Below are 17,121 nucleotides of genomic sequence, written 5' to 3' on the forward strand. Positions count from 1 at the left end.
CCAATACAAACCAATTGACTGAAGAAAAAAAAAAAAGGATTTTATTTTTTGTAAAACTATGACAATTTTTTTTAAGCAGTCATCATTTATAAACAACTAGCAGAGGGCTACAGATAAATAACCAGCCAGATGACAAAATGTAGAACAATGCCAAATACATTGACCAATTACAAATGTTCCAAAATATTGAGATATTTGTTCTTACAGTGGCAAATCTTACCTAGAAGTTTGATTGATTGATTTTTAATTTTACTGTAGAACTAAATACACCAGGTCAGAGTAACTCATACCTGTTAAATTCCATTTATCCTTAAATCTCTGATTCCACTTTATTTAGCTATGAATATATCTTACATGCTATAATTTTCATTTCCTAAGAAAACATGATATACATTTGTGAATCCTTCCTATTTTTGTTCACCTTTGGCATTGATAGTTTTGGTGTTTGATATCCTTTAATGTAGTTTACACTTAAAACTTAGATTTAAAAAATTAAAATAAGTTTGATTTGACTAGAAAAAACATATAAGGGAACTTGGGTAGTGAGACAAATCAGTTAGGATGAGGAGTAGAAACTGTCAAAGACATTTGTTTAGGTTGCATGAGGATCCATACTTACCTACAACTGTGAGAAACATGTTGGCCACAACAAGGCCAAATGAATTCTGAGCCACACATTCATACCTTCCTTGGTCAGCTTGCCCTGAATCATAGATGGTTAGCATGCCTTCACCACTGACATGGAATTTACCACTTTTGGTAATCCGAACACCTGCCTAGGGAGTGAAAAGAATTGTCACTGGAAGAAAATATGATTCCTTAAAAAAATAACATCTTACATTTTGTTTGATATAGTTTGATTAGTTCAACAAATATCTACTGAGCACCTACTGTGTCAAGTATTAGATGAGGTATTTTATGAATCTAACGAAGAGAAGAAATGAGAGAGAGAGAGAAAGTACTTTCTAGGAAGTGTGGTTCATCCTTCTCTCTTAAAATAAATATGATACTCAAAATTCAAGTATGTAATTATTTAATATAATCATTTTAAAATCATCATTCAATGAATGAATAAATAGTTTATTCATATTTTCTTACTTCTAGAAAAGGATTCTGACAAAAATAAAAATAAAATTTGGAAAGAAAGAAAATTTTCATAAATCTACCAACTAAAAGCATCAAAATATTTTCATATTTCTGATTCCTCTTCTATTTTTTCTTTATATGTACTCATAAGTTTTATGTACCTGCAAAGCTTTGTATATGTTTCTCAATTAAAATTATACCTTAAAAGATAAGATGACTACATTTCATATGAAATATTATTAAAATGTATTCAGCTATTAATTTTTTTAAAGATTTTATTTTTATTTATTTGACAGAGAGAGACACAGCGAGAGAGGGAACACAAGCAGGGGGAGTGGGAGAGGGAGAAGCAGGCTTCCTGCTGAGCAGGGAGGCCGATGCGGGGCTCAATCCCAGGACCCTGGGATCATGACCTGAGTCGAAGGCAGACGCTTAACGACTGAGCCACCCAGGTGCCCCTCAGCTATTAATTTTTAAAAAGGAAAAGAAATTGGCTTTCTAGGACTGGGTTGGAGTGGAGTAGGGGCAGAGACTCTTCTCTCCTTCCCCTCCCCAAAAGACTCAGAGGAAACTGAGGATGAGAGCTGCTGTTTCAAAAGAACTCATACCCCTGTGATGACTAGTAGGCCAGAATGTAACCAGAAAGGTTCAGAGTGAAAAAATGCTTCATAGGTCTTCAGACTCTCACAGCTGTCTTTGACCACTAGAAAGTAAGTCCAAAGTGATGGGCTGCTGGTAACTCAGGGGAAGAGATGAGATGAACTAACAGCACCTATGAGGTGGAGGGCAGATGAAAAAAGACTAGACACAGAGAAGGCTGAGAAGTGACCAGGTGCACAAGCAGTAAGGCCCACGGTGTCTTTCCTTCAGGACTACCTCCCTCCACTTCCTCTTGCTGGCCCATAATTTCATCTTCTTTGCAAAAGCACTCCCTTCCTATCTGTTCTCCATACGTATTACCAGAACTCTTAAGCTAACCCTACAGTTCTATAGTTTTTGCTTAGAGTCTCTGAGTTATCAGCTAGCTTTCCAATAAATTTTTATCTGCTTATTTTGGGAGTAACCTAATTCACATTCATTTGAACCTTGTGAATAGCAGAGGATTATTATAAAGATTAAATGTGATAGTGTACACAAAACTTCTGGCATATAGTCAGCCCTCAATCAATTCACTTGGGATTAAAAGCTACCCTTTAGGAATTAAACTGAGCTATTTTGCTGATCTGATTGTATGATACAGCCTTTAGTATAACATCAAATAGCGCTCTAGAGACTAAAATGTGTATTTTTCATACTTCTTATTTTTAGTAAAAAATATTTGAATTATATAATACTATACTAGAAAGAAATTATAAAAACTATTCATACTTGAGAGTACCTGAGCCTAAAGGTTCAACTTTGAGACCACTACATTTACTTTTTATAAAGAACTGCATAACTGCATCTGATGCTCAGCTCAGCACAAGAGCAGCGAACCACCAAAACTAAGGCCTTGTTGCTGTATGGCAACAACAAAAATAAACCAAGTGTTTTTGGAAAATAGTTTTGCAAGTTTTCACAGTGAAAATTTTACTTTTTGTCAAAATTTTCTATAAAAACTGCCATTTTGATGTATGCATTTCATTTATTTTTTAAGAACATCAGAATCTGAGACCAATCATTGCATTCTGTTAAAAAACTTAAAGTGAAAGAAGCAATTATGTTGAAAGAATATAGCTCAAAGAACCAAAGGAAGTAAAATAGATAAATAAGAAGCTATTATTTCTTTAAAGTCACTCAAGTTTTGAACCTACAGAAGGGCTTTTTTCATGTCACTTTGTTTTAAAACCAAGTTTTTCATTCTTGTTTTGGCTAACGCCCTACTTTTAATCCACTTCTGAGTTATTAATTCAAAATTGTTTCTTTCTAGCCACTAAAACTCTTAAATTTACATAAAACAAAAGCAATTTTTCCTCAGAAGAATTTAGTTATACTTATGAAGCTTTCATCACCAAGCAAATGACAAAGGTTAAATTTATCAAAGCCCTGAGACAAAATCAGATGTAGTCACTTAAAAAATGAACAAAATACTTTCAGTGTAAAAAATATTACTTGCTAACAAAAATCATAACAGTAATAAATCAATGTGAGAATCACTACCTCGTTTCATTGGGTCAATATATTTGTCAGTGTTTTTAATACTATTGTACCTTTAGTTGAGATCTTACCTTATTCCAGGTAATTATGGGCTGTGGTTCTCCTTGAGCATGACATGAAATGTTTATATTCTTGCCAACCTCTACACTTGTATCCTGAGGTAGTTGAGTAAACACTGGGAGAGCTGCGGAAACAAATCAAAATGACATCATGTCGATACCATTTTTGTTAACACGTGCTATCTAAGTCAAATGGTATAAATCTAGATATCATATTGGTTAGCCATACTAGTGTTTTAAAAAGCAATTACTTGGACATCAGAGAGAGTAATAAATATCAAAGCCAGGGTACTGATAATTAGGATAGAGATGAGAACAGAAAAAGAGGAAGAGAAATATACAAAGCCTTTAACCTTAAATATTTGTAATATTTCTTGAGCTGAGTAGTGGGTACAAGGATTTTTAGTACTCTTTTTCAATGTCTTTTCATAAGCCTGAAAAAAAGATATATGGTAACATCAAAAGTTTATTGCTGCCTAAAATAAAGAGATTCTATCTTACTTTATTTCTTCAAAAAACAAACTATTGTGACTTACCTAATATGAAGTAGATCATTAGAATAACCCTATATAACTATTAAGGGAATTAAATTCATAATATTTTTTAAACCCCAAAACATAAATTTTTAGGAAAGAATTAAAATCTTTTGCTAGAGAATTTTATCCAACATACAATCTCTTCTAGAAACTAAGAGGAGGACATGTTTCCTGACTTTTTAGGAGGCTTATCTTAATATCAAAACTAGATAATGACAGTACCAAAATCAAAAAGAAAAAAAAAAAACCCTACAGACCAGTACCTCTCATTAATATAGACACAAAAATCATCCATAAAGTATTGGCAAATAGAACTCATCAATATAAAAATGTTTATATACCATGTCCAAAAGAGTTTATTCCAAGGATACAAGACTGGTTCAGTATTTGAAAAATCAACCAAAGGAATCTATTATACAAACAAATAAAGAAGAAAAGTCCTCATAATTTCAATTAGTGCAAAAAGTGTTTGACTAAATTTAACACTTATTTCTGATTAAACTCTCAGAAAAATAGTAATAGAGAGCTTACACAACTTGAAAATGAATATAGATGGGAAGATGGTGGAGGAGTAGGGGACCCTAGTTCTGTCTGGTCCCTGGAATTCAGATAGATAGCTATCAAATCATTCTGAATAGCTGCAAACTCAACAAGAGATCTAAGAAAAGAATAGCTGCAATTCTACAAATAGAAAAGTCACCACTTTTTGTGAGGTAGGAGATGCAGAGATATGAATCTGAGGTGATATATTAGAAGATAAACCCTGGGGGCAGAGAGCCTGGTACCAAAAGTAATATAAGCAGTGAAGCACAATATTGGAACTTTTAGAAGTCTGCTCTGGTGGGAGACGTCTCTGCCTGAAATGCCCTCAGATGGTAAAGTGGGACAGAATCACAGGTGGGACAGTGTGGTCTCAGGAATCCCAGAGTCACAGAAAGGAGGGAGGTGCCTGAGTGCAACAGCAGTCCCAAGCATTGGAGCAGGGAAGAGAGCTGCAAACAGGGAGTTCAGGAGTGGGCTGTCTGCTCGGTGTTGCCATAAAACATGAACCGCTGCACAGTTTGGTGACTGCCCTCCATCACAGGCCAAGCAAGTAAAGTTTGGAGACTCAAGATGGGGTCTCATGCCTGAGATAAAACACTCCATCAAAGGCTGGTTGAACACAGAATGTGGACAGAAACTACGGAAACAAGAGTGCTTGATTGTTTTTCTGTGAGGGCTCACTGAAGAGTGGGGGGCATGAACTTTCAGCTCTGGGGATGGAGATCAGGGTGCTGCTGATTTCATTTTCATTTCGATCGCCCAAAATGATGCTGAAAGACTTCAGAGAACAAAAGCCACACAGAGCAATCCAGAGTCACTTATACTGAGCCCAGGCCCTTGGCAACGGGGATGCAATTCCACCCAGGCAAAGACACCTGAGAATTAGAGCAACAGGCCCCTCCCCCAGAAGACAAGCAGGAACATCCAGTTAATACCAAGTTTTCTGATCATACAGAACTGCAAAACTCCAGCACTAGGGGAAAATAGTATATAGAATTCATGGTTTTTTCTCATGATTTTTTAGTCTTTCAGTTTTAATTTTTTTTCCTTTTCAACTAATTTATTTTATCACTTTTTTAAGACTTTTTTAATTTTCACTTTTACATTTACATATTTTTTTTTCATTTTTGGCTTCCTTTCATTGTAGTCAATTTTATTTTTGTATATATATGTTTTTCTTTCTTTACAATTTTGGGATCTAATTTCTGCCTAGCTTATTGTTCTGTTCTGTTCACCTGTTTGATTTTATTCTCTCTCTCTCTTTTTTTCTTTTTGGTATCTGATCTATTCTGATTAGTTTAGTGTGTTTAGTGTGTATTTTTAGTGTGTATTTTTCTAGGGTCGTTGTTGCAGTTTTTGCATTTAGTCTCTCCTTCATCTATTCTTCTCTGGACAGAATGACAAGACGGGATAACTCACCCCCCAAGAGAGAATAAGAGGCAGTGCTAACTGCCAGGGACCTAATCAGTATGGATATAAGTAAGATGTCAGAATTAGAATTCAGAATAACAATTATTAAGATAATAGCTGGGCTGGGGGCGCCTGGGTGGCTCAGTCGTTAAGCGTCTGCCTTCGGCTCAGGTCATGATCCCAGGGTCCTGGGATCGAGTCCCACATCGGGCTCCCTGATCAGCAGGAAGCCTGCTTCTCCCTCTCCCATTCCCCCTGCTTGTGTTCCTGCTCTCGCTCTCTCTCTCTCTGTGAAATAAATAAATAAAATCTTAAAAAAAAAAAAAAGATAATAGCTGGGCTGGAAAAAAGCATAAAAGACACTAGAGAATCCTTTTCTGGGGAAATAAAAGAACTGAAATCTAATCAGGTCAAAATCAAAAAGGCTATTAATGATATGAAATCAAAAATGAAGGCTCTAACTGCTAGGATAAATTAGGCAGAAGAGAGAGTAAGTGATATAGAAGACAAAATGATGGAGAATAAAGAAGCTGAGAAAAGGAGAGATAAAAAAACTACTGGATCACAGGCATAAATTCGAGAGATAAGTGATTCCATAAAGTGAAACAATATTAGAATAATTGAGATCCCGGATTAAGAGGAAAGAGAGAGAGGAGCAGGAAGTATATTTGAGCAAATTATAATTGAGAACTTCCCTAATCTGGGAAAAGAAACAGGCATTCAAGTCCAGGAGGCACAGAGAACCCCCTTCAAAATAAAAAATAGGTCAACACCTTGACATGTAATAGTGAAGCTTGCAAATTTCAGAGACAAAGAGAAAATCCTGAAAGCAGCTCGGGGATAAGAGGTCCTTGACCTACAAGGTTAGAAACATAAGGCTGGCAGCAGACCTATCCACACAGACCTGGCAGGTCAGACAGGACTGGCATGATATACTCAGGGTGCTAAAAGAGAAAAATATGCAGCCAAGAATACTTTATCCAGCAAGGCTGTCATTCAGCATAGAAGGAGAGGTAAAGAGCTTCCAGGACAAACAGAAACCAAAGAATTTGTGATCACTAAACCAACACTGCAAGAAATATTAAAGGGGGTCCTCTAAGTGAAGAGAGAGCCCAAAAGTAACATAGACCAGAAAAGAACAGAGACAATATACAGAAACATATACTTTATAGGTAATACAATGGCACTAAATTCATATCTTTCAATAGTTACTCTGAATATAAATGGGCTAAATGCTACAATCAAAAGACACAGAGTATCAGATTGGATAAAAAAGCAAGACCATTAGGGCACCTGGGTGGCTCAGTTGGTTGAGCGACTGCCTTCGGCTCAGGTCATGATCCTGGAGTCCCAGGATCGAGTCCCGCATTGGGCTCCCTGCTCGGCGGGGAGCCTGCTTCTCCCTCTGACCCTCTCCCCTCTCATGTGCTCTCTCTCTCTCATTCTCTCTCTCTCAAATAAATAAATAAAATCTTTAAAAAAAAAAAAGCAAGACCATTGATATGCTGTTTACAAGAGACTCATTTTAGACCCAAAGACACCTCCAGATTGAAAGTGAGGGGGTGGAAAACATTTTATCATGCTGATGGATGTCAAAAGAAAGCTGGGGTGGCAGTCCTTATATCAGAAAAATTAAATTTTATTTTTTTAAAGATTTTATTTATTTATTTGAAAGAGAGTGAGAGAGAGAGATCACGAGCAGGGGGGAAGGGTAGAGGGAGATGCAGACTCCTTACTGAGCAAGGAGCCTGATGTGGGACTCAATCCCAGGACCTTGGGAGCATGACCTGAGCTGCAGGCAGATGCTTAACCAACTGAGCCACCCAGGCACCCCCAGACAAATTAGATTTTAAACCAAAGACTGTACTAAGAGATGAAGAAGGACATTATATCATAGTCAAAATGTCTATCCAACAAGAAGATCTAGCAACTGTAAATATTTATGCCCGTAACATGTGAACAGCCAAGTATAAAAACCATTAATAATAAAATTAAAGAAACACATTTATAATAATACAGTAATAGTAGGGGACTTTAACACCCCACTTACACCAATGGACAGATCATCTAAGCAAAAGATCAACAAGGAAACAAGGGCTTTGAATGACACACTGGACCAGATGGACTTCACAGATATATTCAGAGCATTCTATCCTAAAGTAACAGAATACATATTCTTCTTGAGTGCACATGAACATTCTTCAGACTAGATCACACACTGGGTCACAAATCAGGTCTCAACCAGTACCAAAGATTGGGATTATTTCCTGCACATTTTCAGACCACAATGCTTTGAAATTTGAAACAAATCACAAGAGGAAATTTGGAAGGAATACAAATACATGGAGGTTAAATAGCATCTTACTAAAGAATGAATGGATCAACCAGAAAATTAAAGAAGAACTAAAAAAAAATTCATGGAAACAAATGAAAATGAAAACACAACTGTTCAAAACCTTTGGAATGCAGAAAAGGTGGTCCTAAGAGGGAAAAATACAGCAATACAAACCTTTCTAAATAAACAAGAAAGGTCTCAAATACACAACCTAACCTTATACCTAAAGGAGCTGGAGAAAGAAGAGCAGATAAACCTAAACCTAGGAGGAGAAGAGAAATTATAAAGATTAGAGCAGAAATCAATGAAATAGAAACCAAAAGAAGAGTAGAACAGATCAACGAAACTAGGAGCTGGTTCTGTGAAAAAATTAATAATATTGATAGACCTCTGGCCAGACTTAGCAAAAAGAAAAAGAGAAAGAACCCAAGTCAATACAATCATGAATGAAAGAGGAGAGATCATAACCAACAACAAAGAAATACAAACATTTATAAGAACATATTATGAACAGCTATGTTCCAACAAATTAAGCAATCTGGAAGAAATTGATGCATTCCTAGAGATGTATAAACTACCAAAACTGAAACAGGAAGAAATAGAAAACCTGAACAGACCCATAACAAACAAGGAAATTGAAGCAGTAATCAAAAATCTCCCAACAAACAAGAGTCCAGGGCCAGATGACTTCCCATGGGAATTCTACTGAACATTTAAAGAAGAATTAATACCTATTCTTCTGATAAAGCAGTAATCAAAAATCACCCAACAAACAAGAGTCTAGGGCTGGATGGCTTCCCAGGGGATTTCTACCAAACATTTAAAGAAGAATTAAGACATTTTTCTGAAGCTGTTTCAAAAAATAAAAATGGAAGGAAAACTTCCAAACTCATTCTATGAAGCCATCATTACCTTGTCCCCAAAACCAAAGACCTCATGAAAAAGGAGAATTACAGACCAATATTGCTGATGAATATGGATGCAAAAATTCTCACCAAATCACTAGCCAATACAATCTAACAGTACATTAAAAGGACTATTCACCACAACCAAGTGGGATTTATTCCTGGGCTGCAAGGGTGGTTCAAAATCCACAAATCAATCAGTGTTGTACACTACATTAATAAAAGAAAGAACAAGAACCATATGATCCTCTCAATAGATGCAGAAAAAGCATTTGACAAAGTACAGCACACTTTTTTAATTAAAACTATCCACAGTGTAGGGATAGAGGGTACATACCTCAATATCATAAAAGCCATCTACAGAAAGCCCACAGCAAATATCAGTCTCAATGGGGAAAAACTGAGAGCTTTCCCCCTAAGGTCAGGAACACACACGGATATCCACTCTCACCACTGTTGTTCAACCTAGTTCTAGAAGTCCTAGCCTCAGCAATCCAACAACAAAAAGAAATAAAAGGCATCCAAATCAGCAAAGAAGAAGTCAAAATCTCACTCTTTGCAGATAACATGATACTCTACATGGAAAACACAGAAGACTCAACCCCAAAATTGCTAGCACTCATACAGGAATTCAGCAAAGTGGCAGAGTATAAAACCAATGCTCAGAAATTAGTTGCATTTCTATAGACTAACAATGAGAGAGAAAAAAGAGAAATTAAGGAATTGCTCTCATTTACAATTGCACAAAAAACCATAAGATACCTAGGAATAAACCTAACCAAAGAGGTAAAGGATCTGTACTCTAAAAACTATAGAACACTTATGAAAGAAATTGAGGAAGACGCAAATAAATGGAAAAACGTTCCATGCTCATGGATTAGGAGAACAAATATTGTTAAAATGTCCATGCCACCCAGAGCAATCTATACATTCAAGGCAGTCCCTGTCAAAATACCATCAACATTTTTCACAGAGCTGGAACAAATAATCCTAAAATTTGTGTGGAACCAGAAAAGACCCAAATAGCCAAAAGAATGTTGAAAAAGAAAACCAAAACTGGTGGCATCACAATTCCAGACTTCAAGCTCTATTACAAGGCTGTCATCATCAAGAAAATATGGTACGGGCACAAAAACAGACACATAGATCAATGAAACAGAATAGAGAACCCAGAAATGGACCCTCAATTCTGTGATCAACTAATCTTTGACAAAGCAGGAAAGAAAGTCCAATGGAAAAAAGACAGTCTCTTCAACAAATGGTGCTGGGAAAATTGGACAGCCACATGCAGAAGAATGAGACTGGACCATTTCTTTACACCATACACAAAAATAAACTCAACATGGATGAAAGACCTAAATGTGAGACAGGAATCCATCAAAATCCTGGAGAAAAACACAAGCAGCAACCTCTTTCACCTTGGCTCCAGCAACATCTTGCTATACAGTTCTCCAAAGGCAAGGGAAACAAAAGAAAAAAAATGAACTATTGGGGCTTCATCAAGATAAATCTTTTAACAGCAAAGGAAAGAGTTGACAAAACCAAAAGACAACCTACAGAATAGGAGAAGATATTTGCAAATGTCCATAAAGAACTTATCAAACTCAACAAAATCTATAAAGATATTTGCAAAATCTATTGAGAACTTATCAAACTCAACACCCAAAGCACAAATAATCCAATTAAGAAATGGGCAGAAGACATGAACAGGCATTTCTCCAAAGAAGACTTACAAATCACCAATAAACACATGAAAAAATGCTCCACATCACTCAGCACCAGGGAAATACAAATCAAAATGACAATGAGAGACCACCTCACACCAGTCAGAATGGCTAAAATTGACAAATCAGGAAACAACAAATGTTGAGGAGGATGTGGAGAAAGGGGAACCCTCTTACATTGCTGGTAGGAATGCATGCTTGTACAGCCACTCTGAAAACAGTATGGAGGTTCTTCAAAAAGTTGAAAGTAGAGCTACCCTATGACCCAGCAATTGCACTACTAGTAATTTACCCCAAAGATACAAATGTACTGATTCAAAGGGACATGTGCACCCCCATGTTTATAGCAGCAATGTCCACAATAGCCAAACTATAGAAAAAGCCCAGATGTCCATCAGCAGATGAATGGATAAAGAAGTGGTATATATATGCAATGGAATACTACTCAGCCATCAAAAAAAATGAAATCTTGCCATTTGTAATTATGTGGATGGAACTAGAGGGTATTATGCTAAGCTAAATAAGTCAAACAGAGAAAGACAATTTTCACATGATTTCACTCATATGTGGACTTTAAGGAACAAAACAGAAGATCATATGGGAAGGAAGGGAAAAATAAAACAAGATGAAGTCAGAGAGGGAGACAAAGCATAAGAGACTCTTAACTATAGTAAACTGAGGGTTGCTGGGGGGGTGGAGGGATGGGGTAACTGGGTGATGGGAATTAAGGAGGGCATTTGATGTAATGAGCACTGGGTATTATATACAACTGATGAGCCGCTGAACTCTACTTCAGAAACTAAAAATACACTATATGTTAATTAGACAAATTTAAATTAAATTTAAAAAAAGAAAAAGAAAATGGACATATGCAAAAACCTACAATAATCATTTACTTAATGGTGAAAGAGTAATTGTTTTCCACCTGAGAAATGGAAAAAGGCCAGGACGTCTGCTCTCAGAACTCTGACTCAACATAGTGCCGGAAGTTCTAGCCAGTATAATATGGCAGGAGAAAGACATAGAAGACACACAAATCAGAAAAGAAGAAATAAAACTGTCCCCATTTGCAGATGACATTAATGTCTTTACAGATAATTCTAGAAATCTATGAAATACTTCAAAGTAAGCTCAGCAAGATTGCAGGATACAAGATAAATGTAAAAAACATCAACTGTGTTATATATCCAAGCAATGACTATATGAACACAAAAATTTTAAAAATAATACCTTTTACAATTTTTCAAGAACATTAAAATATTTATGTATAAATATAACAAAACATGTGTGGTACTTGTATGCTATAAACTACAAAATGTTGATGTAAGATATAAGGTGATATAAATAAATGAAGAGATACACTGTATCTGTGAATTGGAAGTCTCAAGATAGTAAAGATGTAATTTCTCCATGAATTGATACCAGGTTTAATGCAATTCTTATCAAAATCCAAGATTTTTTTTGTGTGATATAGACAAGATCATTCTAAAATTTATATGGAAATGCAAAGGAACTGAAATAGCTAAACAATTTTCACAAAGAAGAATAAAGTGAAAGGAATCAACCCACTAAATTTTAAGATTGATTTTATAACTATAGTAATTAATACTGTGTGATATTGACACAGAGAACTGCATCAACAGAACAAAGAACCCAATCATATAATTACACAAATGTGCCCAACTGATTTTGACAAAGGTGCAAAGCAATTCAATGGAGACTTTTCAACAAAAGGTGCTGGTCGATTGGGTACCCACAGGCAAAAAAAAAAAAATGAAGAACAAACTAAGTCTCATACTTCATGCAAAAATTAAGTAAAAAGGGACTACAAACTTAAGTATAAAATGTAAAACTATAAAACTTAAAAAAAATAGGAGAAAATGCAGGGCCAGGCAAAAAGTTCTTAGATCTTGTATTGAAAGTATAATCCACCAAAGAAAAAAAATGATAAGCTAGATTCCATCATATTTAAAAACTTTTGTGTTGCGAAGACCATGTGGAGAGGATGCAAAGACAAGTTTCAGACTAAGAGAAGATATTTACAAGCCCCATACAAAACAGAGGATTAGTGTCTAGAATATACAGAGAACCCTCAAAATTCAACAATAAAAGACCAATCAATTCAAATAGAAAAGGGGCAAAAGACATGACATTGCACTGAGGAGAATATACAGATGACACATCTGTGAAAAGATGCTCAACATCACTAGTCATGAGGGAAATGCAAATTAAAACCACTATAAGATATGACTACACACTTACCAGAATGGCTAGAATAAAAAATAGTGACAACACAAATCACAAGGATGCAGAGAAACTGGATCACTCATACATCACTGGTAGGGAATGTAAAATGGCAAAGCCATTCTGGAAAGAATTTAGAAATCTCCTTAACAAATTAAAGATGACACTACCATTTAATGCAACAATTGCACTCTTGGACATTTATCCCAGAGAAAGCCCAAAAATTACTCTCACACAAAAGCCTGTACATGAATGTTTATAGCAGCTTTACTAGTACTAATCAAAAATTAAAACCTAGATGTCCTTCAATGAGTGAATGATTAAACAAACTGTGGTTTATTCAAAAGAACAACTGATAACCCACAAAATCTGGAAGAACCTCCAAATAATTATGCAGAATGAAAAAAAAATAGTCCCCAAAGGTTACATACTATATGATTCTATTTATATAACATTCTTGAGACAATGGAATTATAGAAATAGAGAACAGATTAGTAGTTGTCGGGGTTCGTAGTAGGTGGAGTCTGTAGTTTGCTAACGAGTCTGGTTCTCTTTGTGTTATTGTTTACAACTAAATGTGAATCTACAATTATCTCAAAATAAAAACTTTAAAATAAATCAACCATGTGGACATACACACCAAACCCAGGTTAGAGGCAAGTAGGTTGGAGTTGAGAACAGATGGAAAGGAAGAAGAACAAACAATCTTTAAGTATATTTGTAATGTTTATTTCTTCATTTGAGTAGTGGGCATAAGGGCTTTTCATCATATCTTTCTTGATGGCTTTTTGTATGACTGAAATAAAAATATATGGTAACATCAAAAACTTATGAAGATAAAAAGATTCTGTTCTTGAAGTAAGAACTGTATTTTGTTATATTCAAATCTTACATTGTATTTGAGTTTGCTAAAACTAAGGCTTATAGATTCCTGACAATGCATAGTGGACATCTCATGAGGACTAGTGACTCTATTAGGCAGTGACCTTCCTGATTCACCCAAAGGATCTCTAACTAATACTTCACATCATGGCCTCCATTATCAGAAGTCCTGTATCTCTAAACATATTCACCTCCTGTCTTAATAGCTACTCATTACCACCACTTACATGCCATCACTTATAGTCTTTTGGAAAATATCTAATACCACACCCTACAGCAAAACCTCCTCTCCCTTCTGCTCCATCATCTCCTCATTTTGGCGCTATCTAGAATTCTAGGAACTTTCCTCTTCCTTTTTGTTGGCCAATCCTGTCTAGTGTCATTCTCCCCTTTTCAGCCAGGATCCTTTTTTTTTTTTAAGATTTTATTTTTATTTTTCAACAGAGAGAGAGAGACAGCGAGAGAGGGAACGCAAGCATGGGGAGTGGGGGGAGCAGGCTTCCCGCTGAGCAGGGAGCCCGATGTGGGACTCGATCCCAGGACCCTGGGATCATGACCTGAGCCGAAGGCAGACGCTTAACGACTGAGCCACCCAGGCGCCCTCACCCAGGATCCTAAGTTTCATCCCCTCTACGACTTTCCTTCCTAAACTCTCAACTCCTTTACCCCATTGTCCTTCTATTCAACACATTGACACTGTGTTCTTCATGCCTGTCCTTCAAAAATATCTGGAGTGATCATGTGTCCTGGTTTATCAGAGACAAACTGCCTTTGTCACTTCAGATCCTATTTAACAACAATAAAAAAATCCATCTCTCAGTATACTTTTCTCCTACAAAATGTCAGCATTTTCTACTCCACAGGAAAAACAAACAAAAAAGCCAAAACAAGCCCTCAGACTATAAATCCTTCGACTTCCTACACTCCTCTTTCATAGAGGTACTTCTCTATGCACCCATTCCTAACTGCCCTTTTCTTCTCATCTAAAGTGAAGAAATGCCTCTTATCTTATCTTAAAGGCAAATTGCTTCATTGAATTTTGCAAATCCCATCCCATCTTGCCACCTGAGAAATCCTGAACCACCTTTACTCACTCCCTTCCATCTTTCTGCCTTCTTTCCTTCAGAAAATACCTCAGAATAATAGGTTCTTCCCCTTATTTGCCCATATTCCTACCCCATCTTCAGTGTCACTTTCTTACTGCTTGCCTTCACAAAGAAATGTCTTGGAAAAAATAGTTTCTACATATCTGCCTCCCCTCCCCTTTACGCTGAAGCCTATTTTACCTTGCTTGCATGAAAATTGTTCTTTGGGTCCTTAAATTCAGAATCTTAAAAAAAAAAATCAGTTTTATTGAAAGTACTTTTTTGTAGCTTTTGACCCATTTAATCACTCTTTCCTTCTGGAGATAATTCTTAGCTGTTGGGATTCCTTTCTCCTCTGAGTTTCTGTGTCATACTGGACATTTGTTATGGTAAATTCACAGCTTTTCTTTCTTCTACATTACAAGGAATTCCCACCCTTGGCCCTCCTCTTCTCACTCAACACACCCCCTTGGTTCTAAATGACTTAATTCACAATCATAGACTATACAACTTAGCTTCATGCTCATAAACCAACCATCTTAGAGATCTACATTCAGTCCCAACAAGCATACTAAATGTAACTTTTTCCAAACTGTACTCATTATCTCTCCCCATTTGCTAATTTATCTGTCCTTTTTTGCTATTGAACTAGAAATTTCTTCATATATTACAAATACAAAAAAATACTTGTCAGTTATATATGTTGCAAATATATTCTTTTTTAAAAGTGAATGGAAGATATAAATTGTAAAGTAGGTGACTTTATCAATCTTTTCTTATATGATAATGATTTTTATATTTTGCTCTAAAAATTCTTCTGTACTACTATCATAAAAATCTTATTTTTATTCATAAATATTTAAATATTTGTTTTTTAATATTAAAGTAATTTTTCAATCTGGAATTTAATTTGGAGTATGGGGTAAAGTGAAGATTTATTTCATGTTTTCCCTGTGACCAGCTGCCTATCACTATTTATTGAGGAAATCTACTTTCTGTAGGTGAGCAGTGCCACTGCTGTAATTAATAATGTCTTTCTTTCTGTTCCATGAGTCAATTTGTCAATATGCCAATAACACAATATGCTAATTATGATAGATTAATAACCTTTTGCTATTAGATTATCTTAGTCATTCTTTTTTTTTAATTTTTTTATTCTTATGTTAATCCCCATACATTACATCATTAGTTTCTGATGTAGTGTTCCATGATTCATTGTTTGTACATAACACCCAGTGCTCCATGCAGAATGTGCCCTCCTCAATACCCATCACCAGGCTAACCCATCCTCCCACAACCCTCCCCTCTAGAACCCTCAGTTTGTTTTTCAGAGTCCATCATCTCTCATGGTTTGTCTACCCCTCTGATTTCCCCCCCTTCATTCTTCCCCTCCTGCTAGCTTCTTCTTTTTTTTTTTTTCTTACCATATATTGCATTATTTGTTTCAGAGGTACAGATCTGAGATTCAACAGTCGTGCACAATTCACAGCGCTTACCAGAGCACATACCCTCCCCAGTGTCTATCACCCAGTCACCCCATCCCTCCCACCCCACCCCCAACTCCAGCAACCCTCACTTTGTTGCCTGCGATTAAGAATTCCTCATATCACTGAGGTCATATGATAACATGTCTTTCTCTGTTTGACTTATTTCACTCAACATAATACTCTCCAGTTCCATCCACGTCGTTGCAAATGGCAAGATCTCATTCCTTTTGATGGCTGCATAATATTCCATTGTATATATATACCACATCTCCTTTATCCATTCATCTTTCAATAGACATCTTGGCTCTTTACACAGTTTGGCTATTGTGGACTTTGCTGCTATAAACATCGGGGTGCACGTACCCTTTCGGATCCCTACTTTTGTATCTTTGGGGTAAATACCCAGTAGTGCAATTGCTGGATCATATGGTAGCTCTATTTTCAACTTTTTGAGGAACCTCCATACTGTTTTCCAGGATGGCTGCACCAGCTTGCATTCCCACCAACAGTGTAGGAGGGTGCCCCTTTCTCCACATCCCTGCCAACATCTGTCGTTTCCTGACTTGTTAATTTTAGACATTCTGACTGGTGTGAGGTGGTATCTCATTGAGGTTTTGATTTGGGTTTCCCTGATGCCGAGCGATATTGAGCACTTTTTCATTTGTCTGTTGGCCACTTGGATGTCTTCT

At 36.2% G+C, this 17,121-nt stretch overlaps 1 protein-coding gene across 1 annotated transcript in view; it reads right to left on the minus strand.

Annotated features, from left to right (window-relative positions):
• PXDNL (peroxidasin like) overlaps window positions 1–17,121 on the minus strand; it is a 483,807-nt gene that overhangs the window by 108,803 nt on the left and 357,883 nt on the right. Inside the window, exons 13-14 of the mRNA XM_021688214.1 lie at window positions 3,294–3,406; window positions 620–776 (exon numbers count right to left, since the gene is read on the minus strand). Of these exons, the coding sequence (XP_021543889.1) occupies window positions 620–776; window positions 3,294–3,406 (270 nt within the window). The remainder of the gene's footprint in view (window positions 1–619; window positions 777–3,293; window positions 3,407–17,121) is intronic.

This window comes from Neomonachus schauinslandi, chromosome 4 (assembly GCF_002201575.2).
Source record: "Neomonachus schauinslandi chromosome 4, ASM220157v2, whole genome shotgun sequence".
NCBI classification, from domain to species: Eukaryota; Metazoa; Chordata; class Mammalia; order Carnivora; family Phocidae; genus Neomonachus; species Neomonachus schauinslandi.